Source organism: Oryza sativa, chromosome 5 (genome assembly GCF_034140825.1).
Source record: "Oryza sativa Japonica Group chromosome 5, ASM3414082v1".
Lineage (NCBI taxonomy): Eukaryota > Viridiplantae > Streptophyta > Magnoliopsida > Poales > Poaceae > Oryza > Oryza sativa.
In genome coordinates, this window is record NC_089039.1 from 20,090,943 (window position 1) to 20,110,256 (window position 19,314).

The following is a 19,314-nucleotide window of genomic DNA, read 5'->3' on the forward strand; positions in this document are numbered from 1 at the left end:
TCGTCTCCCTCGCGTCGATTCCCCTTTCTCCCGCTCTTCCCCTTTCAAATCTCTCTCTAGCCGCTCCTCTCTATAAACCCTAGTACTCGGGGGGCACCGCGCGCTCCGTCCCCCAAATCCGATCCATCCCGCGAGATCGCCCCGCGCCCTTCCCCCTCGATAATGGCGACGGCGCCGCCGCGGGTATCCTGCGGCTCCCTTCTCCAGGAACTTCAGGTCCGATCCCCGCGCCTGCTCTGTTCATACGGCCTCCTGGGACGCGGTTTTGGATTCAGGTCGAGGGCGTGTTCTTTTTGGTGCGATTTTTTTTAGGGAAGTCGTGGTTGATGGTGGGTGAGGGATTCGAATCATATATTTATTTTTTATTTTGGCTTTTGTGAGGAAAGATTGTTTGCTCTTTGGCGGCAAAGGTACTGGTATGTGGCCATGTGGGCGGAATCGGACGACGATCTTTGTGTTTTGTGATCCTTTGCTCTGTATATCGTGAGTACTTGTTAGAAACAAAGTTATCGCTCCTTATTTCGTGAATTCGATTGTGCTCGTTATTAGATTTTGTGGCGTCCCCTGATGATAATCTCGGTTCCCTCTTTTGTATCCATGTGTTCTCATCACATTGGATGTAAATTCTTTAATATCATTTATGCCTTTTTATACGAATCTGCTACTGTTATCTGTTGATCCAGGTACTCTGGGGACAAATTGGCCAGAATGAAGCAGAAAGAGACAGGATGATATTGCAGCTAGAGGAGGATTGCCTCAATGTTTACAGAAAGAAAGTAGAGCAAACAAGAAAGCAAAAGGAGGACCTGATTGAAGAACTTTCTTTTGGTGAATTGGATATTGAGAAAATCCTTTCTGCTCTTGGAGAGCGAGAATCTTTTTCTAGGGTGTGTGAATTGCTTTATCCATTCCATGCCTTTTTGTATGTATCATTCGCTTATTGTATGTTTTTACATATGCAGGTAGAGAAACTTGGGGGTACATTACTGGAACAACTTGCGAAAGTAGAGCCTGTTCTGGAAGATTTGAGACGGAGGAGGGATGAGCGAGTCGAGGAGTTTATGGTTGTACAGGCGCAGATAGTTCGGTTACATGCAGAAATTTCAGGAACAATTGAAAATGGGGATCCTGTACCTCCTTTGGTGGATGAGACAAACCTATCCTTAAGGAGGCTAGAAGAGTTTAAGAGCCAGCTTAAGGAGCTCCAAACTGAAAAGGTTGTGCACCATCTTTAAAACTTTGCCTCCCAGATTCTTGAGCTCTTATGTTTATATTGATTGTTTTAAAATTTTCAGAATCTCAGGCTGCAAAAGATTGATGTACAGATCAATTGTATCCATGAAATCTGCAACATGATGTCTCTTGATCTCAAGAAAGAACTTTATGATGTTCATCCCAGCTTCGTTGAGTTGGGAAGGACCACATCGATGAGTATAAGCGACAGCACACTTGAAAGGCTTGCAGGAAAAGTTCATTCGTTAAATCAAGAAAAGAAACAGAGGCTTCGGAAGGTATTTATATTTGTTGCCTCACTTATTAATTGTATCTCTCAAAACATTGTTCATATAGTAAAAGAAGTTGCTACATCATTCTTATTGCAACACTTTCACATTGTTCGTTTGTTTCTACTACTGTTTGAAAATTTGGCCTTCAGTATGCTAGATATTATTATGTGATTCACCTTGACAAAAGCATAATTTTCAGGAAATTCTCTAGGGCCATATAATGGAAATTAAGTTCATTGTATTGAGAGCATAATTTTTGAGATCATAATGTAACAGCTTACCATCTTATATTTTCATTTTTCTTACTTCATGTACACCATCTCCGGATACTCAGATTGTGTACTGTCAAGAGAATGGTTTCCTGACTTTACCATTCATAACAGAGTCACACTAATGTAATATTTTTACGTACCATTATACTACAGCATTTTTATTTTCCATCAAGTTTTTATTCCTCATGTGGTCCCTCTTGTTCTTCACATCGTCTGTGCTTCGCTGGTGATTTGCATGTTATTACTTCATGAATTTACAGACGTTTATTTTCACTCCATGTTTTTTCCTCATATATCTATACTCACTGCTGAACTTTGCTTTCTGTTTTGCAGTTGCAAGATCTTGGCAGCACACTTATTGAGTTATGGAACCTAATGGACACACCAACTGCTGAACAGAAATGCTTTGACCATGTTACTTCTTTGATTTCAGTCTCACCAAGCACAAAAATGCCCCAAGGATGCCTTGCACGTGAACTTATTGAGAAGGTTACAATTGATCGACCATTTTATGTTCTTTTGCTTTATTTGGATTGTCATTGAAGCTAATGTCTCTGAGTTAACTTAATTATTGTGTAAAATCCTTTCACTCCTTATTTTAGGTAGAGGTTGAGGTTAAGAGGCTGAATTGTTTGAAAGCCAGCAAAATGAAAGAGCTTGTATTAAAGAAAATGATTGAGCTTGAAGAGATCTACAAAAGTGTTCACATGGATATTGACAGTGATTACGAGAGGAGAATTCTCAATGATCTTATTGATTCTGGTAAACTTCTCTCTTGTTCCCTTCAACCTGAGAAATTCATGACTGAAGTCATCATACAGTTCTCTTCTTATATTGCGCCTTTCCATTGTGTTCTGGTAGTGAAGCGAACTATGTTTTCATTTGACTTGTAGACAAACTCAAATCTTGGCATAAGAATGAAATAGGTTCCTTCTAGAACAAAATGTACACGTATTGTTTGGTTTCTAGGAAAGGCCTGTTTAATTGAAACCACTGGTTTCTTATTATAGCATACCCTAATCCACAAACATTATCATGTCGTTATCATCTCTTAATACTTTTGTGCATTTGTTATTTGATTATAAACCCACCAAATACTGTTTAGAACGTGATGTAATTGTGCCCCATATAACTTGCACTTATCCTTAGAATGCTATTATAATATTTTTCCTTGATAGACTGAATTATCCTTGTACTGCTATTGTAATGTGCGTTTTACATCTGGATACACAAGTTGCTTCCCTTCTTCATGAAAAAGAAGAATGATTAGTTAATTATTTTCATTATTCCAAATATTTAGTGTACTATTAATAAGATTTATGATTAGCAATTACAATATAGGTTGTTTGCTTCACTTTTAGCCTTTATGTTGATTCAGTCTTCAATTCCATCTGGATTTATCCAATTGTTGTGGAATTTATTAGTCACTTTTGATAATTTTCTCTTTAGTGTATCCCCTTATGGTTTCTTACTGCTAATCATCAAATTTGATGATATTTGCACCTTGTCAGGTAAAGCAGATCTCTCAGATTTGCTTACAGGAATGGATGGTCGAATTACAAAGGCAAGAGAGCACGCTCTAAGCAGAAAGGAAATTCTAGAGAAGGTTGAAAAATGGACATTAGCATCTGAAGAGGAGAGTTGGCTTGATGAATATGAAAAGGTACCTTAAATTTTCTCTTTTTGACAGGATGCTCTTCAGTTTAAACAGTTGCAACATATCTTCAGTCTAACTTCATCTGTCATATATCAGGTCTAATTCTTAGTTTTCATTTCAGGATCAGAATCGCTATAATGCTGGTCGAGGAGCTCACAAAAATCTCAAGCACGCTGAAAAAGCAAGGATGCTGGTTAGCAAAATTCCATGTAAGCCTATATACTTGTTTTTTTTTGTGGCTGTACTGGTTTATTGGAGATACCAGATATCTTATGTTTTAATGTACTCCAATCATTAAAGATACTTCAAAAGGCCTATCATCACTATTTTGGTTTACATAAAGGGTAGCTAATGAGTACATCAGTATTCAATTGATCATTTCTCTTTTTCGTTTATTCCTTAACTATATGTCTATATCCATATGCTAAATTGCTTCTTGAAATATTCTTAGTGGTCCCTATTTGGTGTAGGATCTAATTTCTAGTTGCATTAACAACTACCATTAGTTCTAACATCTGAACTTTATTTCTGGCACTTTTTTCTTGTTTTAAGTTTTTTTTATCAACAAGTTATCACTGAATATACCTAATTTTCAACTTCCATGTGATTTTATACTTTAGCTCTGCTGGAGAATTTAACTGCTAAAATTAAAGCTTGGGAAAAGGAGAACGGTGTCCCATTTATGTATGATAAGGCAAGTCCCGTTTCTCAATGCTACTGTTTTAATTAATTTTGTCAATTTCATCTTGCTTATTTACAATTTGGGCTTTCATTTACAGATAAGGCTGTTGGATAGTTTAGAAGAATACACCTCAAGAAGACAGCAGAAAGATGAGGAGAAACGGCGATCGCGGGTTGGTTTTTGTTTTCTCTGCCATCTGTCGTGCCCAATCTTGGTTGCATTCGTTAGTGTGTTCAGTTTGTAGTTTCCTTTAGCATATATTGCTAGTATATCCATAACTATGCTTTTGCTTGGCAGGCGGATCTACCGCTGACACTAACTGTTGGGGGTGACCCCTAGTGTCCATGGTGGGCGGACGTCCTGCCATGGCACGCTAGATACTTTAGGCGTCTTGTTTTTTTATCACTTATTGGCAGTTTTGCCAGCTGAATGTCTCCTTTATTTCATATGCATGATCTACTTTTAGTGATACTATCATGGAAGGAGAGGTTAACTTCCCTGGTACAAATTCCATGACTTAATGTTTTTGGATGTTTCTACTCTTTGCAGGAGCTCAAGAAACTGCAAGAACAGTATGCAGCAGAACAAGGTGCTACGTTTGGAACGAAGCCAAGCCCTGCGCGTCCACCTTCGGCTAGGAAGCCTCTTGGGCAGAGCTCGAACGCCAACATAATCAGTGGAACTCCTACCAGCCGCCGTGTCTGTACCCCGATGGCACGCAAGGGAGGCTTGTCTTCTGGAAAAGTGAAAGAGGCTGGCAAGACAGCCTTTATACCGGCAAACTATGTGGCCCTTCCCAAGGATTGCTCAGACAATTCTAACCTGTGAGGCTGTGAGAATGTCAACACCAGTTATAAGTAGGAGTCTTTTACTCGGGCTTCTGCCTTTTCATTTTGCTTGATCTATTCGATTAGCATCTTGCTAAATAGTTGGTCCGTTATGTGATCTGAACTTTTGATGCGAAAACCTTTCTGACGTGAAATGACCCCATCTATAGGATGATTCTGTACTGGAAGATTCCTGATTTTAACTTGACAGTGTCCATTTAAATTATGTTGTCTTTCAGTCCAAAAAAAGTTGTCTTTATGTAGTTTACTTGACTCACCTAAAGTAAATTTCATCTCCCGATAGTTTCTTCGGTTGATACTGCAGTTATCTGCAAAATGGTTTTCTAATTTGTTCTTATACTTGTTTCTCAACAATTATATATCAAAATGGAGATTTCCTTGTAAATAATTATTCAACTTATGAGCAGTTATTACTAGTAAACAATAACAGTAGTCAGCAACTGATACAATTCTGTTTCATTATTTACATCTGAGGACTATTCAAACTTTATGAAACAAAGTGATTTTGAAGTTTGCCATTTCATTTACAGGACAATCTCATCATATTTGTGGGTCATGTGCCTGTTCCCTGATACACAACCTTCTCCATTAGTAGTTGCCCATGCTCAGTAGTCAGTACCACTAGTGTAATGCAGTCGATCTCATTCTCGTCTAGAAGTTAGTGTGCCTTTCCTGTCATTCCATTGGCCTCAAAGTTGATTTTGGTGCTTCATGTCCCCTTGCTCTCTTGATGCTAATCCAACAGGTAAAGTCACGGTGAATCTCTAGTTAAATAATTCAGTGACATAAGAAGGTAAGATTATATTTGTTCCAAAAGTAATGCTTATCTAGTCGAATTTGGTTCGATCATGGGTGCTATTGTATTCAACCTTTGATTACAGTAGTATTCAGCATTTGTTATTGTTCTCAAGTTACAATGCAGACTGGGTTTCTCATTTGTGCCGTGCTGTAAGCCTGTAAGTCGTGATATCCTAGTTGGTTCACACAAGTTATGTGTAGGTTATTGCAAAGTATGTGCACCAACCTGGGGAACTCTACTTTGGGACTGAAGAATACTTCACTTGCAAAACGACACAACTGAACTATTGTACCATCTTTTTTAAAGACAACAGTGATGTTAATAGTTTGAATAATATTACCCAGAAACTACTTTGCAAGTTAAAGTAATCCCAAAGGCAGTGATCATAAACTTTCCTAATCATTTTCACCGAGCTAAATGATGAGGGTGAGAAACTGAGAATGCTCCTTTGCGAGGTAAAAGACAGGAGTTAGTTAAAGGTTGCATGTTTCTTTTTATAAAATCCAATCATCTCCAAAACCCCTTCACACATTTGTGTCCCTCAGCCCTTCACCACCCCTTCACCGTGTAGCCAGACTCTGATACTAATTGTAGGATCGTAAAGGGTCTTTCTCACACCAAAAGCTAGCCATTGAGGTGAGGCGCTCCCCCACTTTATATCTGGACATTTGACCTTCCACAACTAATGTGAGATTATTCAACACTTTTGTTTTCATAAGTTAAAGTATCAAAGCTCCCATTACGATAATTTATTTGTATCCTTAGTTGAATACTTGCTTGGTCGTCTCAGAAACTGTTGTTTTATCTGCTTTTGTTGATACACAACAACAGATGGAATCAAAAGCTCGGCACTTCTGAAGCAGTGCTGCAACTTAAAATATCTTATACTAGTACTACGTTATAGTGCACAAGCTTAATTTACTGTTTAGAGCAATCATGATGCAATGTCCTGTTTATAAACGTGCTTAAATTAAGAAAATCGCAAAGAAAAAAGTTAAAAAACTATAGGAGATATTGTAAATTGAAGCCATTTGGATTTACAGGAATCATATATGCGCAATTTGAGGTAGCAACATGGCTTGGCCTATATGCATATTGCCGGCTGCATGAGTGACATATCATACTTATGCCCATGCCGTATCATGTATTGTGCATGATTAAGACCTAGCGTAAGTCACTTATTACTAGCATTTCTGTTCCTGCTTTGTGCTAATGTGGCTGGAATTCTTTCCGAACTTTGTGCTAATCCCTTGAGCATGGGTTCTGAAGTAAATGGAACAATTAAGAGAATGTAGGCTGAGTGTGGGCACACTAATGTTGTGAGTGTGGTTTGCTTTATGTGTGCATCGCTTCTCTACACAGACATAGCTTTTCTGTTATTCATAAGATGTTGATAGATGTTCAGTGGAATCACTTTATTTTCCCCCCCTACCTGATTAGAGGATGAGTGCTGGATTCAGTAAACCATCTACTCCTAAACCAACAGAAGTAAGCATGCTTAATAAGTTAATAAGTTAATAATTGGCTATAGCTTCTGCCAAGGTCGAAATAAATTTCATTATCTAAAAACAATGAAAGAAAGGACTATCTGCCGAGACAGGTAGAGTTGCAGCATGGATTTTATCTTAAGATAACTAACGAACTAGTCACCTGTTTGATTAAAAGCTCAGCATCTGCCGTTCCTTTCTTTTCTGTTCCATCTGTTAAATCTGCTTTCATGGCTTGTTGCATGGTTACATTAAGACCTGTCTTGTACTGTTCTTCTTCAGGTAAACATTAATCTGAAGAGTAATTTTACAGTTTTTGAGTAGATACTATGATGTACCACTTTTTCTATTGTAAATTTGGTACTCATAGTACCAATTTTTACACTAAATTTTTTTACCTCATGAAACCTCCTTAAGGACTATAAAATTACTCCTGATCTGAAACGTGATTGACAGATAAGCTGCTGTGCTGCGTCATGATAAGAACCAAGGGCGTGAGCGTGATGCGCATCGCCTTGCATAATTGAAACCCGAAACGTGTATCGGTTTTCATGTAGCGAGTGATGCAGAGCCCATTAGCTTCCTGAACAAGTGACTACTGCTTGTCATGTGTGCCTCATGCAGTTGCATACATCTTGCAACTTGATCTGATATTCCCTGAAGCAACTGAAAGCCAGAGAGGGAACCTAGTAGAGAGCTTATCGAATTCGCGTATCGATCGGGATCCCTTCCCAGGATTTAGAATGAGAAAAGACATGAGAATGAGATTTTTCTTTTTGGAAGGGGAGGCACATGGGCATCAAATTCAGGTATTGTTCTTGTTCCTGGCACTAGTGTCCCTAATGGATCCAACTTGTCCACTGCACTGGTGTTGCTGGCCATGGCTTATGGGGGCCACAGATTGGAATTTTTAAATATATCAGTTAAGAGCGAGATGCATGTTGGTTTAGAGCTGACACTGAATCTTGGCTAGTGCATGCTAAGTAGGATCAGCTTTTAGGCAATTATTCCTCCAGCTCCCATATCACTGCTTAATGCTGAGATTCTTGGATGCTATCCTTGCCAATTAAGACAGGGTTCTTGGAATCAGTATGCATCGTTGGTGTTGCCTAGCACACCAATAGCATATTCACATGCAGTGGATGCGTTTTACTTCTTTTTCTCAACATGGAACGGAACCAATATTCTGCGCTAACCGACCGCATCACCTTGATACGTAGCGAAAACGCATATTGAAATCGGGATCACTGTTTAATTACATACATAAAACTGAAAAGTTTTGCTTTTAGATGTACTAAGTTCTTTTCTTTTGCAGAGTTTCAGGAGAGCTTCCTGCCTACACCCAATCATGGGAGCTTAAAGACTATATGATTAATTTCTTTGTGCACTAGCTAGCAGTTACTGTTGCATGAAACAGGAAAAACAGCTACCAGAAACAGGGATAACATGACATGACCAAACACTTGCTTGACATAGGTTTGGAATCTGAGGTCTAGTGGTTCACACATGTCATCATTGAGTGAAGGGATACATTGCCTTAGATGAGATAACAATCCCAACCTGAAATCATCTGTGAATAACCAGATCGAGAGAGGTTACAAAACTCTCCCTCGTCGATTGCATGATTGCATCCTCCTCATCTTCCACACCACATTAGCTTTACTAATTACTAATTTACTACTACTTAATTACCACCATTGCTTACATCATTATGTGCCACTACAACATCTCAGGGAAGAACAGAGGCAAGAAAAGATGGTGAAATGACGCAATGGTTCACCGATCAGTGGACCTATCTGTCTAGCCTAGGCCTCGTCCTTGCCCTGCATCCGGGCTTCCTCGGCGGGGACCGTGACGGCGACCACCGCGGCGTGCTCGTGCGCCGCCGCCGCCGCCGCCTTGCCGTTCACCTGGGCCTTCTCCAGCTGCACCTCGTCCAGCTCCACGATGTCCATGACCCTGCCGTTGCCGTCGACGCCCTTGATCGCCACCGGGATCTCCATCGCCTCGGCCTCCTTCTTCTCAGCGTTCTCCTTGTGCTTCCCCCAGAGCACCGAGTACAGGCCGGCGACGATCAGCACCGACCCAATGATCCTGCAAAACCAAGAACGAAACAGCAAGAACGTGAACATCCGATCGAGCTTGAGCTCTGCCAGTCGACATGGTGATTGGTCGATCGATGGCTACGTACCCTCCGAGGTAGATGTTCTCAGCGAGGATGAACGACCCCATGATGGCGACGATGATCATCATGAGCGGGCTGAACGCCGAGGCGAACACGGGCCCCCTGCTCTGCATCACCAGCCCTTGCACGTAGTAGGCAATGCTCGATGTCACGATACCCTGCACGTACAGATCGGTTCTTGGTCAGTGTCACGCCATGTTTGATCCCCCCCGATCGATGAGGCAGAGGATGGGTAAGATGGTTTTCGAGACTGACGGCGTAGGCGGCGGCGAGGAGGTTCATGTCGAAGCCGATCTTCCACACGGACATGCTGTGCTCCATGGCGAAGGTGACGACGATGGCTTGCAGGGTGCCCACGAAGCAGATGAGCGTGGTCAGGGACAGTGGCGCGTCGTACCTCTTCAGCGTCGCGGCCTGCAAGAACAGAGCAGATTCGACCGAACACCTTGAGCTCCAACGTTCTTGGAGCGAGCAACTAATCACGAGCTAAAGCGTTGCATGGATTCATGGCGGCATCTGTATATTGACCTGGAGGATGAAGAGGGAGGCCCAGGCGAGGGTGGCGATGATGAGGAAGATGGAGCCCCTGAGCCAGTCCTTGTCGGCGGCGGCGGCGGCGACGGCGTCCTGGTGCGGGCCGTGGAGGTGCATGTGCTTGGTCCAGACCATCTCGACGGCGCGCCCCTTGTAGAGCGTCATGAGCATGGCGCCGGCCACCGTCACGAGCGTGCCCACCACCTTCGCCACGCACCTCGCCTTCTTCAGGTTCACCTTCTCCATCCTGAAGATGACGGCCATGACGAAGGTCATGGCCGGGAGCATGTTGCTCATGGCGCAGGAGAAGGTCGGCGAGGTGAACTTGAGCCCGGCGTAGTAGAAATTCTGATCGATCACCGGCCTACACGTGGACATACATACACATTGGCCGGTCAGTGCGTGAGAATAGAGCAAATACTGTGCTAAAAAATCAGAGCATATATCTCCAATTTTTGTATGCGTACGTACCCGAGGAGGGCGAGGACGAAGATCTGGAGGAAGACCCAGAAGGACATGCGAGGGCGGACCTTGCGCTCGAGGACGAGCGCGAAGGGCGCGATGGAGAGGGTGGCGAAGGCGTGTCGGTACACGACGAGCACGTAGTGGCTCATGCCGTGGTTGAGGGACACCTTGGTGATCACGTTCATGCCGGCGTACCCGAACTGCAGCGAGACCATCGCCACGTACGGCTTGCACTTCTGCATCAGCGACTCACCGGTGGCCTGCCTCTGCTGCTGCTGCTGCTGCTGCGCCACCGCCATTGTCTGGTGCTCGATCGTGTACACGACGCGCCAAGACAGATAGTGAGGCGGGAGTAAGCTAAGCAGTGGCGCGTTCGCGAGCTCGCTGCTGCTTCTGAGGAGAGAGTGTGGCAAGCGGAGGGGTCGCGTATTTATAGCCGTTTTCTCCGCCGCCGCGGCGCGCATCTTTAGCCGAGCGGGCGCGGGAGGCGGCTTCTGCATGGCACGGATGGTTGGGCTGGGGGTGATTTTTCCTTTTTTGAACTTTTTAATTTTAAAATATACCTTAAAACGTATTTATTTTCAAGATCTGAATCTTTTGGTCAGGCAAAACGATACTGTCACGCCGGCTTGAATAACATGACAACGTTATTTGATCATGCCGGTCTGCCAGATGACAACTGTCATGTCAACTGCGGGTGACGTGATCGTGTTATTTTGTCACGTAAGACGGATTGACGTGATTAAAATGTTCAGATTTAGGAAATAATTTTTTAAGAATGGTTTATTTCTAAAATAAAAAAGTTAAAGAAGTTAAAAAAATAATAAATATTCGTTGGGGGTATCCGTATCCTCTCCGCTGGATCCAAATGCAAAGTCTACCACGTTTTCCTTCGAATCTGATGCAGGTGCTCGAGCTCGACCGATGGCGTGCCGCGCGACAGTAACCGGTGCAGCCTCAGCGACCGCGTGTCTCGCCTCTTGTCAACTGCATGCTACGGACTAGTAGTTGTTCACCGATAGCAATCGTCGTTCGTCAGCTGCTACTGTACTCACTCATTTTCGCAAACAGTAGTGTCCTTCGTCGTTTGTTTATTTTTATTTTTCCCTTTGTTTTTTTTTTTGTTGGGGATGAACCGATTATGTGGTCTCCACGATTAGGGGTGAAAACGGTAACGGTAATAACCGGCCGACCGGCGTTCGTTTTCGACTTTCTACCGGCCGAGCCATATGGAAATGGTAATCGACCGAAACAAAAATGGAAATGGTAAAAAATATGGAAATGAAAACGGAAATGGTTTTGCTGTTATACCGATCGTTTCCGTATTTACCGTATTCTCGCGGAAATTACCGTTTCTTATAATATGGTAATTACCGTATTCTAAATATGTCGATATTATAGGACATGTCTATACTTAACCCACAGCTTATAGATTGAATGACTCTTCAATAAAATCTCTAACTTTTGTACATGGCTAAAATGAAGTTAATTTATAATTTATATAGTATAAGCTTGAATTTATGTATATATATATAACATACTTATGTAAAGTTAAATATATGTTTTTATAGTTTAATGTTTCCGTATTTGTTACCGGTTTCCGATCTGTACCGACATGTTTCCGTCCGTATTGTTCCGTTTCTGGTTTTCCGATATTTCCGATATCGTTTTTGTTTCCGACTTTACCGTTTCCAATTTCGTTTCCGAGAAAAATATGGTTACGGAAATGGTTGAGGCTGTTTTCCGATCGTTTCCGACCGTTTTCATCCCTATCCACGATCGCGCAAGGAGAACACTTTCCCAGCCGGGTGGAGGAGTTGCACGTAGCCGGCGCGGGTACCGTACGTGACGCTTTGGCTAGGCTCGGCTGGGCTCCCGTGTCGTGTCGTGGCGGCAGTGGCTGCATGCTGAATTGGTTGACCCCGTCGCCCCGCGGCTGCGCGCGCTGGCTCGCGACCGAGCCGCGCGTGAACCGTTGCGTTCCGCGAGCGGAAGAAAACGGGAGTGGGCGGGTTTTGAGGCTTTTGGGCTAGTGTACCACGGGAAACTCGTTTTGTTCTCTTGTTGGGATTCTCCTCTCGTCGCTTCAAATATTTACTTTCACGTGCTATATTTTACGGGCGGTCTTAATTTACTAATACCTATATTCTTGTAGTCGTAAAAATTTCCAAAATGTTTAACAACATTCATATGTCATGTGTCTAACATCCTACTAAATTCAAATTTACACTATCTAGTCCGCATCGCCCCCACCCCAGGGGCGACCCTGACGACAAAAAGCCAGCTGCCGCTGCTCCCCTCTCTCCTCTCCCTCACGTCGCTGCTGCCCGAGCAGCTCATCAGCAAAGCTGGACATCCGCGATGATGATGGCGATGGGGCGCTCTCTTCCTCCGCAAGGACACTAGGCTGGGGTACTAAGTCGGCTCGGGAGTTAGCACCACCCAGATCCGGTCTCTCCTTGACCGGTACTTGGTGAGGATACCGTTGAAGGAGGCAGCAGGGCTAGGGGCGGAGGAGGTAGCGCGTGGTGGAGTTGCAAGTGGCAAGGTTGGGGGATGTGGAGGCAGCATGCTGGTGAAGTGGCTGGTGGCGGGGTTGGGGGACACCGGACACGAAAGTAGCGTGTGATGGAATGGCGGTGGGGTAGAGGGCCAACATCATTAGATATGGTGTCCTCTCGTCTGGATCTGAAGCCTCCTAGGCTGCAGCGGCCATGGACCGGTCGTGGTGACGGCTCGCGCCGGGACCAACTGTGGAAGGCATTGAGACATGGTTGCCGAGAGCGGCTGCATCCATTCCAAGGGAAGGGTGTATGTGGCGAGCAGGGGCTTGTGGCAGGGTGGCGACATGCCGAACAAGCAACACGGGTGGTGGTGGTGCTCGTTGCTCTGCGTGTGCGGAGAGGGTGGCTGCAGTGTCAGCCTAGAGTTAGGAGCAGGGGCCGGTAAGCAAAAGATGGCACCATCGGTGCAGTGGTTCCCCTGGTGCATTTAGGGTCCGACCAGTGAAGGAGAGCAGTTTGGCAGAGAGGGAGTGCTAGTGGAGTTTAGTTGGTGGCGGGACATCAGGGCTATGACGGAAGGTTAAGGTAGCCTACAGGTGAAAGCCTTGCCTTGCTTCCCTATCCGGACCGACAACGGCGAAATCTTGTTGGGCGTTGCAATCCCTCCTGAGAAACTTTTTTAGAGGCCTTCCTCTACTTATAGCGGGACCATCCGGGTGAAAACCACGTCCAAGTTTGGACGGGCAGCAGCGGCGCTTCTAGCGCCGTGACCTCCCTTGAGGCGCTATCTAGGAGACCCTGCCCTTCTGAGTCTCGCTCCGGTGCTTTCTACTTGGAGTAGAAATTAATCCGTACCGTTGATCGTATTTAATCGTAGGGTTGAGATCTAGTTCTACTCCCACCAAATTTTATTGGAGTAGAAATATGGAGGGCTATATTTGTCCAGAGATAATAATTCGCATAGGGGGTATTATCGTAATCTGTTATTATCTAACTGTTCACCCTCTTCCTATCCTATCCTAATCGACGCCATTCCCCTCCATTCGCCGTCGAAGACGAAGGCCAGCGTGTTTATCGTCTGCATGCCAGCGACAAACTGATCGATTTGGAGACAATCGTCAGATATGTTCATGAGAAAAATATTTACTAATCTCTGAAGATTAATCTGTTCTTGCTTATGATGACCATCGTACCGGAACGCCTTTGTGAATGGTGCTGATGACGGCGGTGTCGCTGGTGAAAACGCCGCTGCCGAACCACATGCCGGTGGCGAGGAAGGCCGTCAGCCCAACGCCGAGGACGACGGCGAGCTGCAGCACGCGGGCGGTGGTCACCGCCATCTTGTAGTGATCCTTCTTTGCAAACACGCTGGCAAACAAGGCCTGAGGTTGATTGATCAATTTAAGCAAAGTTAATTAAGCAGCCATGCATATATCATCGGAATGTAGGCTAAGCTAGCTAGGTAGGTAGCTAGCTCACCTGGCCGGCGATGGTGAGGTCGTCGGCGAGGAGCGACGTGGCGAGCCAGACCTGGGCGCAGATTTGGAACGCCGCCATGGCCGTCGAGCCGTGGCGCGACGCCAACGTCACGCAAAACGTCACGGCCACCACTCTCGTCAGGATACTAGGAGATTACTTACCTGCCCTTTAAAATAAACGGTCCAGATTAATTCTACTCGGAGTAAAATACTTCAAGTACATTGCACAGGAGCATCTCTCCCTTCTTGCTTGTCCCACCTTCGAGCAGTTCGGTTTTCAGCGACGCTCTTAGATGTTGCCATCGGGTTTGTTTGAGGGAGGAGTGGATCTTCTTCCCTTCTCGCCCCCTCCCTTGCCAAATCTTTCTATGTTGCGATGGCTGAGAGTCCGTGGTTGATAAGTTGTTTGGAGTTGGTGCTAAGCAATATGTTTGTGTCCCGTTTATTGGGCTGGCGGCGTCTAGACACGCATAGCAGCGACTAGATTGGTGCATGTTCCTTTTCCTAGGAGTGACGAGTTGTTGGAACACGTTGTTGTTTTTTTTTCTTTTCCTAATTTATGTTTCCCAGGGTGTGAATCTTGTAAATTTTCACGATCTATCAATTTGAAACATTACATCGTTTGACGTTGTTCGTTAAAAAAATAAATTTAAAGTTCATAGAAAAAGACAAATCCAACAGATTAAAAGTGCATGTAGAGTACTATTTACAGTTGGATTTGTCTATTCTTTTCTTAATGTGTAGATTGGTTTGAGTTGAATTTTGCTGGAGTAATAGATGTCAATGTAGTATGTATTATGCTTTTAATATTTTTATATTCATTTAATTGCATTTAAGAGAAAAAATATAACCAGACATTCCTACGAGAGATTAAAATCGATCTTCCAGTATCACATGTTTTGATCTGAACCATTATAACTCGGATGGCCCATTTCTTTTTTTCCGCCAGGCCAGCGAAGAGAAGCCGACCAAAATTTATTAATATTGAAGAGATATTTGGTTACAACGATGAACAACAGGTTGCTGAAGAGAAAATCTCAGCATCGCGATAAAAGATACATTAAATTGAAGCACAAGTCACAAACCGACCGGAGTGATGGATGGCCAAATTTATTTACCAGTCTCCAGCTGATGTTCACTTAGCAAATGCGTTATGTCAAAAGGAGAAACCCATCCATTTTGAGACTTTCCATCCAAGTTCTAAAAAGTACCATTTCCATCTGAACTTCTGAAGCACAATCCACATTCAGCTCGTCGATCGATCGACACTGGTGTACGTGGCCGGAGCTGTTCCTAATGGTTGACAAACATCCACGACACCGGCATCATCTAACTCCACATATGTGTTCACCGATAGAGATATATATAGATCATTATCGATGCTTAGCTGAGCCCGACTGCACGATTCATCTCGCAATTTGCCCCGGTTCTTGATGCCGAAAGCTTCTCTGGCACTTGCATGTCTTCGGCTCTTCGCAGCATGGCCAGGTATGCACAATGTTGGGTCACGGATTTATCCTTGAGCCTCACAGATCCTACAGAAAAATTACTCAAAACCGTTATTATTATTCTCAGATCACTTGCTAAGTTTCCAGGAAATGCGAAAACTCATTTCAGATTCCTCGTGTCGTTGGATACCGGTGCCGTCCATATAAACGGGAAGCACCAATTAAAGTTGAAACTAATCTACGACCGAATCAGTGGCTCTGTTGCAAAATTAGATCCACTCATACTAATTCTGCACCATAGGAAAAAAAAACGAAATTCACCGAGGAGGATCTCCTTTAGATGTTGCAAAGAGGAATTGATTCGGCTGCTCTGAACCTTTTTCTTGTGGGGAATGATGTTTGTTTCTCTTAGATGAACCCCATAAGATTCGATGCTGACGCATAGTATGCATATGTGCCCCTAAACCTTGCAGATATGTAGGCCATTTTCATTTTCAGATATCATAGATGCATCTAATTTGATGCGACATGAGAACACGCACCTTGTCAGGATGGATGGCTATCCGGCCGCTGCATAATTTTTTTCCCATCTTGGATTTGGATATTTTAGTTGGTGCAGAAGATTGTTGTTTCCTTGTCTTGGTTTATCTTTTTTTTATTTAAGATGATGAAAATTCCTTTGTTTCAAAAAAACTAGCATGGTGGCCCGCGCAAATTGCGCGGCTAGTATCATTATATTTTCTCTCATATAATAGCATATATGTTTTCTCATTATATTATTCAAATATATTAAAATGACAACATAATTTTAACTTTTGCAATAACTTTACAAAACTACTAATGTGTAATATTCATATTGTATTTTATATACGTGTTAGTTATTAATTATTTTTAATATCAAATTTTAGTTATTTGTAAATTATATATATTCCTATATGGACTCTAGACTCGTCTTTTAATATTTCTTTTTTTTAATTCCGATTTTTTTATAAATTGTATTTCTACATAGACTCTATGCTCTTCTTCCAATATATTATTTATTTTTATTTCTGAATTTTTATTATTTCTAATTGTATTTCTATGTGGACTCTAAACTCATCTTTCAATATTCTTTAATTTTTAATTTCGAATTTGAGTTACTTTTAAATTGTATTCCTATATTGACTTTAAACTCTTCTTCTCATGTTTTTCTTAATTTTGAATTTTAGTTATTTATAAATTGTATTTTTATACGGACTCTAAATTCTACTTTTAATTTTATTATATTTATTCTAAATTTTAGTTAGTTTTAAATTCCTATATAGACTCTATACTCTACTTCTAATATTCCTTATTTTTAGTTCTGAATTTCTATTATTTCCTAATTATATTTCTATATAGACTCTATACTCTACTTCTAATATTCCTTATTTTTAATTCGGAATTTCAGTTATTTCCTAATTGTTTATCTATATGGATTCTATACTCTACTTCTAATATTCCTTATTTTTAATTCCGAATTTCAGTTATTTCCTAATTGTATTTCTATATGGATTATATACTCTACTTCTAATATTCCTTATTTTTTTAATTCCTAATTTCAGTTATTTCCTAATTGTATTTCTATATGGACTCTAACCTCCTCTTCTAATATTCCTTATTTTTTAATTCCGAATTTCAGCTATTTTCTAAATTATATTTCTATATGAACTCTGCCTTTTCTTTTTCTCCGATTAATGTGAGAATTTCTAGGCCATGGGAGTGAACGTGGAGGCTTCTTTTTCTATTCCTTTAATAATATAATAGATAGATTACATCTATAAATTACAAAATCACAGTTTAACTTAAAATTCAAGAAAAACTATTTTGAGCACCAGCTTATTACATCTATTGCTAAAACTTTCACCTATGTTGATGAAAATATGCATAACCATTATTTTAGCATATCGGCTTGTAAGTTATATATAGTTCTTGTTTTTCTCAAAACAAGAAATATAATCTCCAAAATTAGCGACCGATCATTGCATCAAATTTCGCACTCATCAGTATCGGTGACTGATATAATATCGAATAGTAATTAGCTTATAAATCAGCTATTTATCCAGATCTTGCTACCGCCATAGCCATTGAAGCCAATTATTTAGAGACATTACTACTACTAGTAAAGAACACTAAGACCCTGTCTAGATGGGACTAAAAATTTTAAGTCCCTATCACATCGAATGTTTGGACACTAACTATAAATATTAAACGTAGACTATTAATAAAACTTATCCATAATCTTGAACTAATTCGCGAGACGAATCTATTGAGCATAATTAATTCATGATTAGCCTATGTGATGCTACAGTAAACATTCTTTAATTATGGATTAATTAGGCTTAAAAAATTTATCTCACAAATTAGCTTTCATTTATATGTAATTAGTTTTGTAAGTAGTCTATATTTAATACTCTAAATTAGTGTCTAAATATAGGGACTAAAGTTAAGTCCCTGGATCCAAACACCACCTAAAACCTACTGATGTTTCCATCACTACCTATGTATTGCTAGGGAAGTGCCTCTGTTGCGCCAACCCTCACCGTTTGGTTTATTTAGGTTTTAGAGAAATCCATTATCCACAAGTTCCTTACCAATCCCATGTATAAGTTCTGCTGACACAAACGGATCTACTGCTTGTAAAACAATATTTGCATAACCATTGGGACTTGAAGCAGGGAGGAGCTTGAGGGTTGAGGCCATCTCAACGACATATCCCCTCCAATTTCCTAAAGAATACAAAGTCACTTAGTTTTACCGCTTTATAATATATAGCTACTCTCTCCGTTTCAGGTTATAGATGTTTTAACTTTGGTAAAAATCAAACTACTTAAAGTTTGACCAAATTTATAGGCAAATATAGTAATATTTACATTACCAATTTAGTTTTATTAAATTAATAATTAAATATATTTCTATAACAAATTTATTTTTTTCTATAAATTTGGTCAAACATAAAGCAGTTTGACTTTGACTAAAGTATTAGCAAAAATAGCCTCGCAAATAAACTTTGTAGTCTACTATATTGTCGTATTGGCCCTCTGAAAGTTTCACTCCAAGCTCTGCCACTGATCAGAGGTACAATGGCAAGTAGGCACCTCTGCTGCTGTTCCTTCTTTTGCGGCTCTTGCCTAGGTTCCGGGAGGCGTCGGTGCTTCACCGAAGATCTTGGAGGGCAAACGAATGACACAATCAATTTGTCCTGGAAAACATTTTGCCTTTGGGACATGATTACAGTGAGAAGACAAAAGGGAACAAAAAGGCATGACGGGCTATGTAGTAGCGAGGAATCCTTGCTCTGACAGAACAAATTGTCGGCATTGGCAAAGGTCTTTAAAAGCATACTCCCTCCGTGTCGATTATAAGCACGAAGTTTTTTTTAGGGAGATTAAGAACATAAGTAAAATAAAATAAGGAGATTAACGAGTGATT

The 19,314-nt window shown here is 41.7% G+C and overlaps 2 protein-coding genes across 2 annotated transcripts; one reads left to right on the forward strand and one right to left on the reverse strand.

Moving 5' to 3' along the window:
* The first annotated feature begins 11 nt into the window (after positions 1–11).
* On the forward strand, positions 12–5,146 carry LOC4338772 (65-kDa microtubule-associated protein 5). The gene is made up of 11 exons (XM_015782743.3): positions 12–216; positions 684–887; positions 963–1,217; positions 1,296–1,511; positions 2,111–2,266; positions 2,380–2,539; positions 3,289–3,440; positions 3,556–3,643; positions 4,055–4,128; positions 4,214–4,288; positions 4,666–5,146. Exons 1-11 carry the CDS (start codon positions 163–165, stop codon positions 4,942–4,944), a joined length of 1,713 nt encoding a protein of 570 aa, XP_015638229.1. The 5' UTR covers positions 12–162; the 3' UTR covers positions 4,945–5,146.
* Positions 5,147–8,723: 3,577 nt separating this feature from the next.
* Positions 8,724–10,858, reverse strand: LOC4338773 (WAT1-related protein At5g07050). The gene is made up of 5 exons (XM_015782481.3): positions 10,441–10,858; positions 9,964–10,333; positions 9,691–9,849; positions 9,442–9,593; positions 8,724–9,344 (listed from the first exon to the last, which is right to left on the reverse strand). Exons 1-5 carry the CDS (start codon positions 10,731–10,733, stop codon positions 9,056–9,058), a joined length of 1,263 nt encoding a protein of 420 aa, XP_015637967.1. The 5' UTR covers positions 10,734–10,858; the 3' UTR covers positions 8,724–9,055.
* Between the last annotated feature and the right edge of the window lie 8,456 nt (positions 10,859–19,314).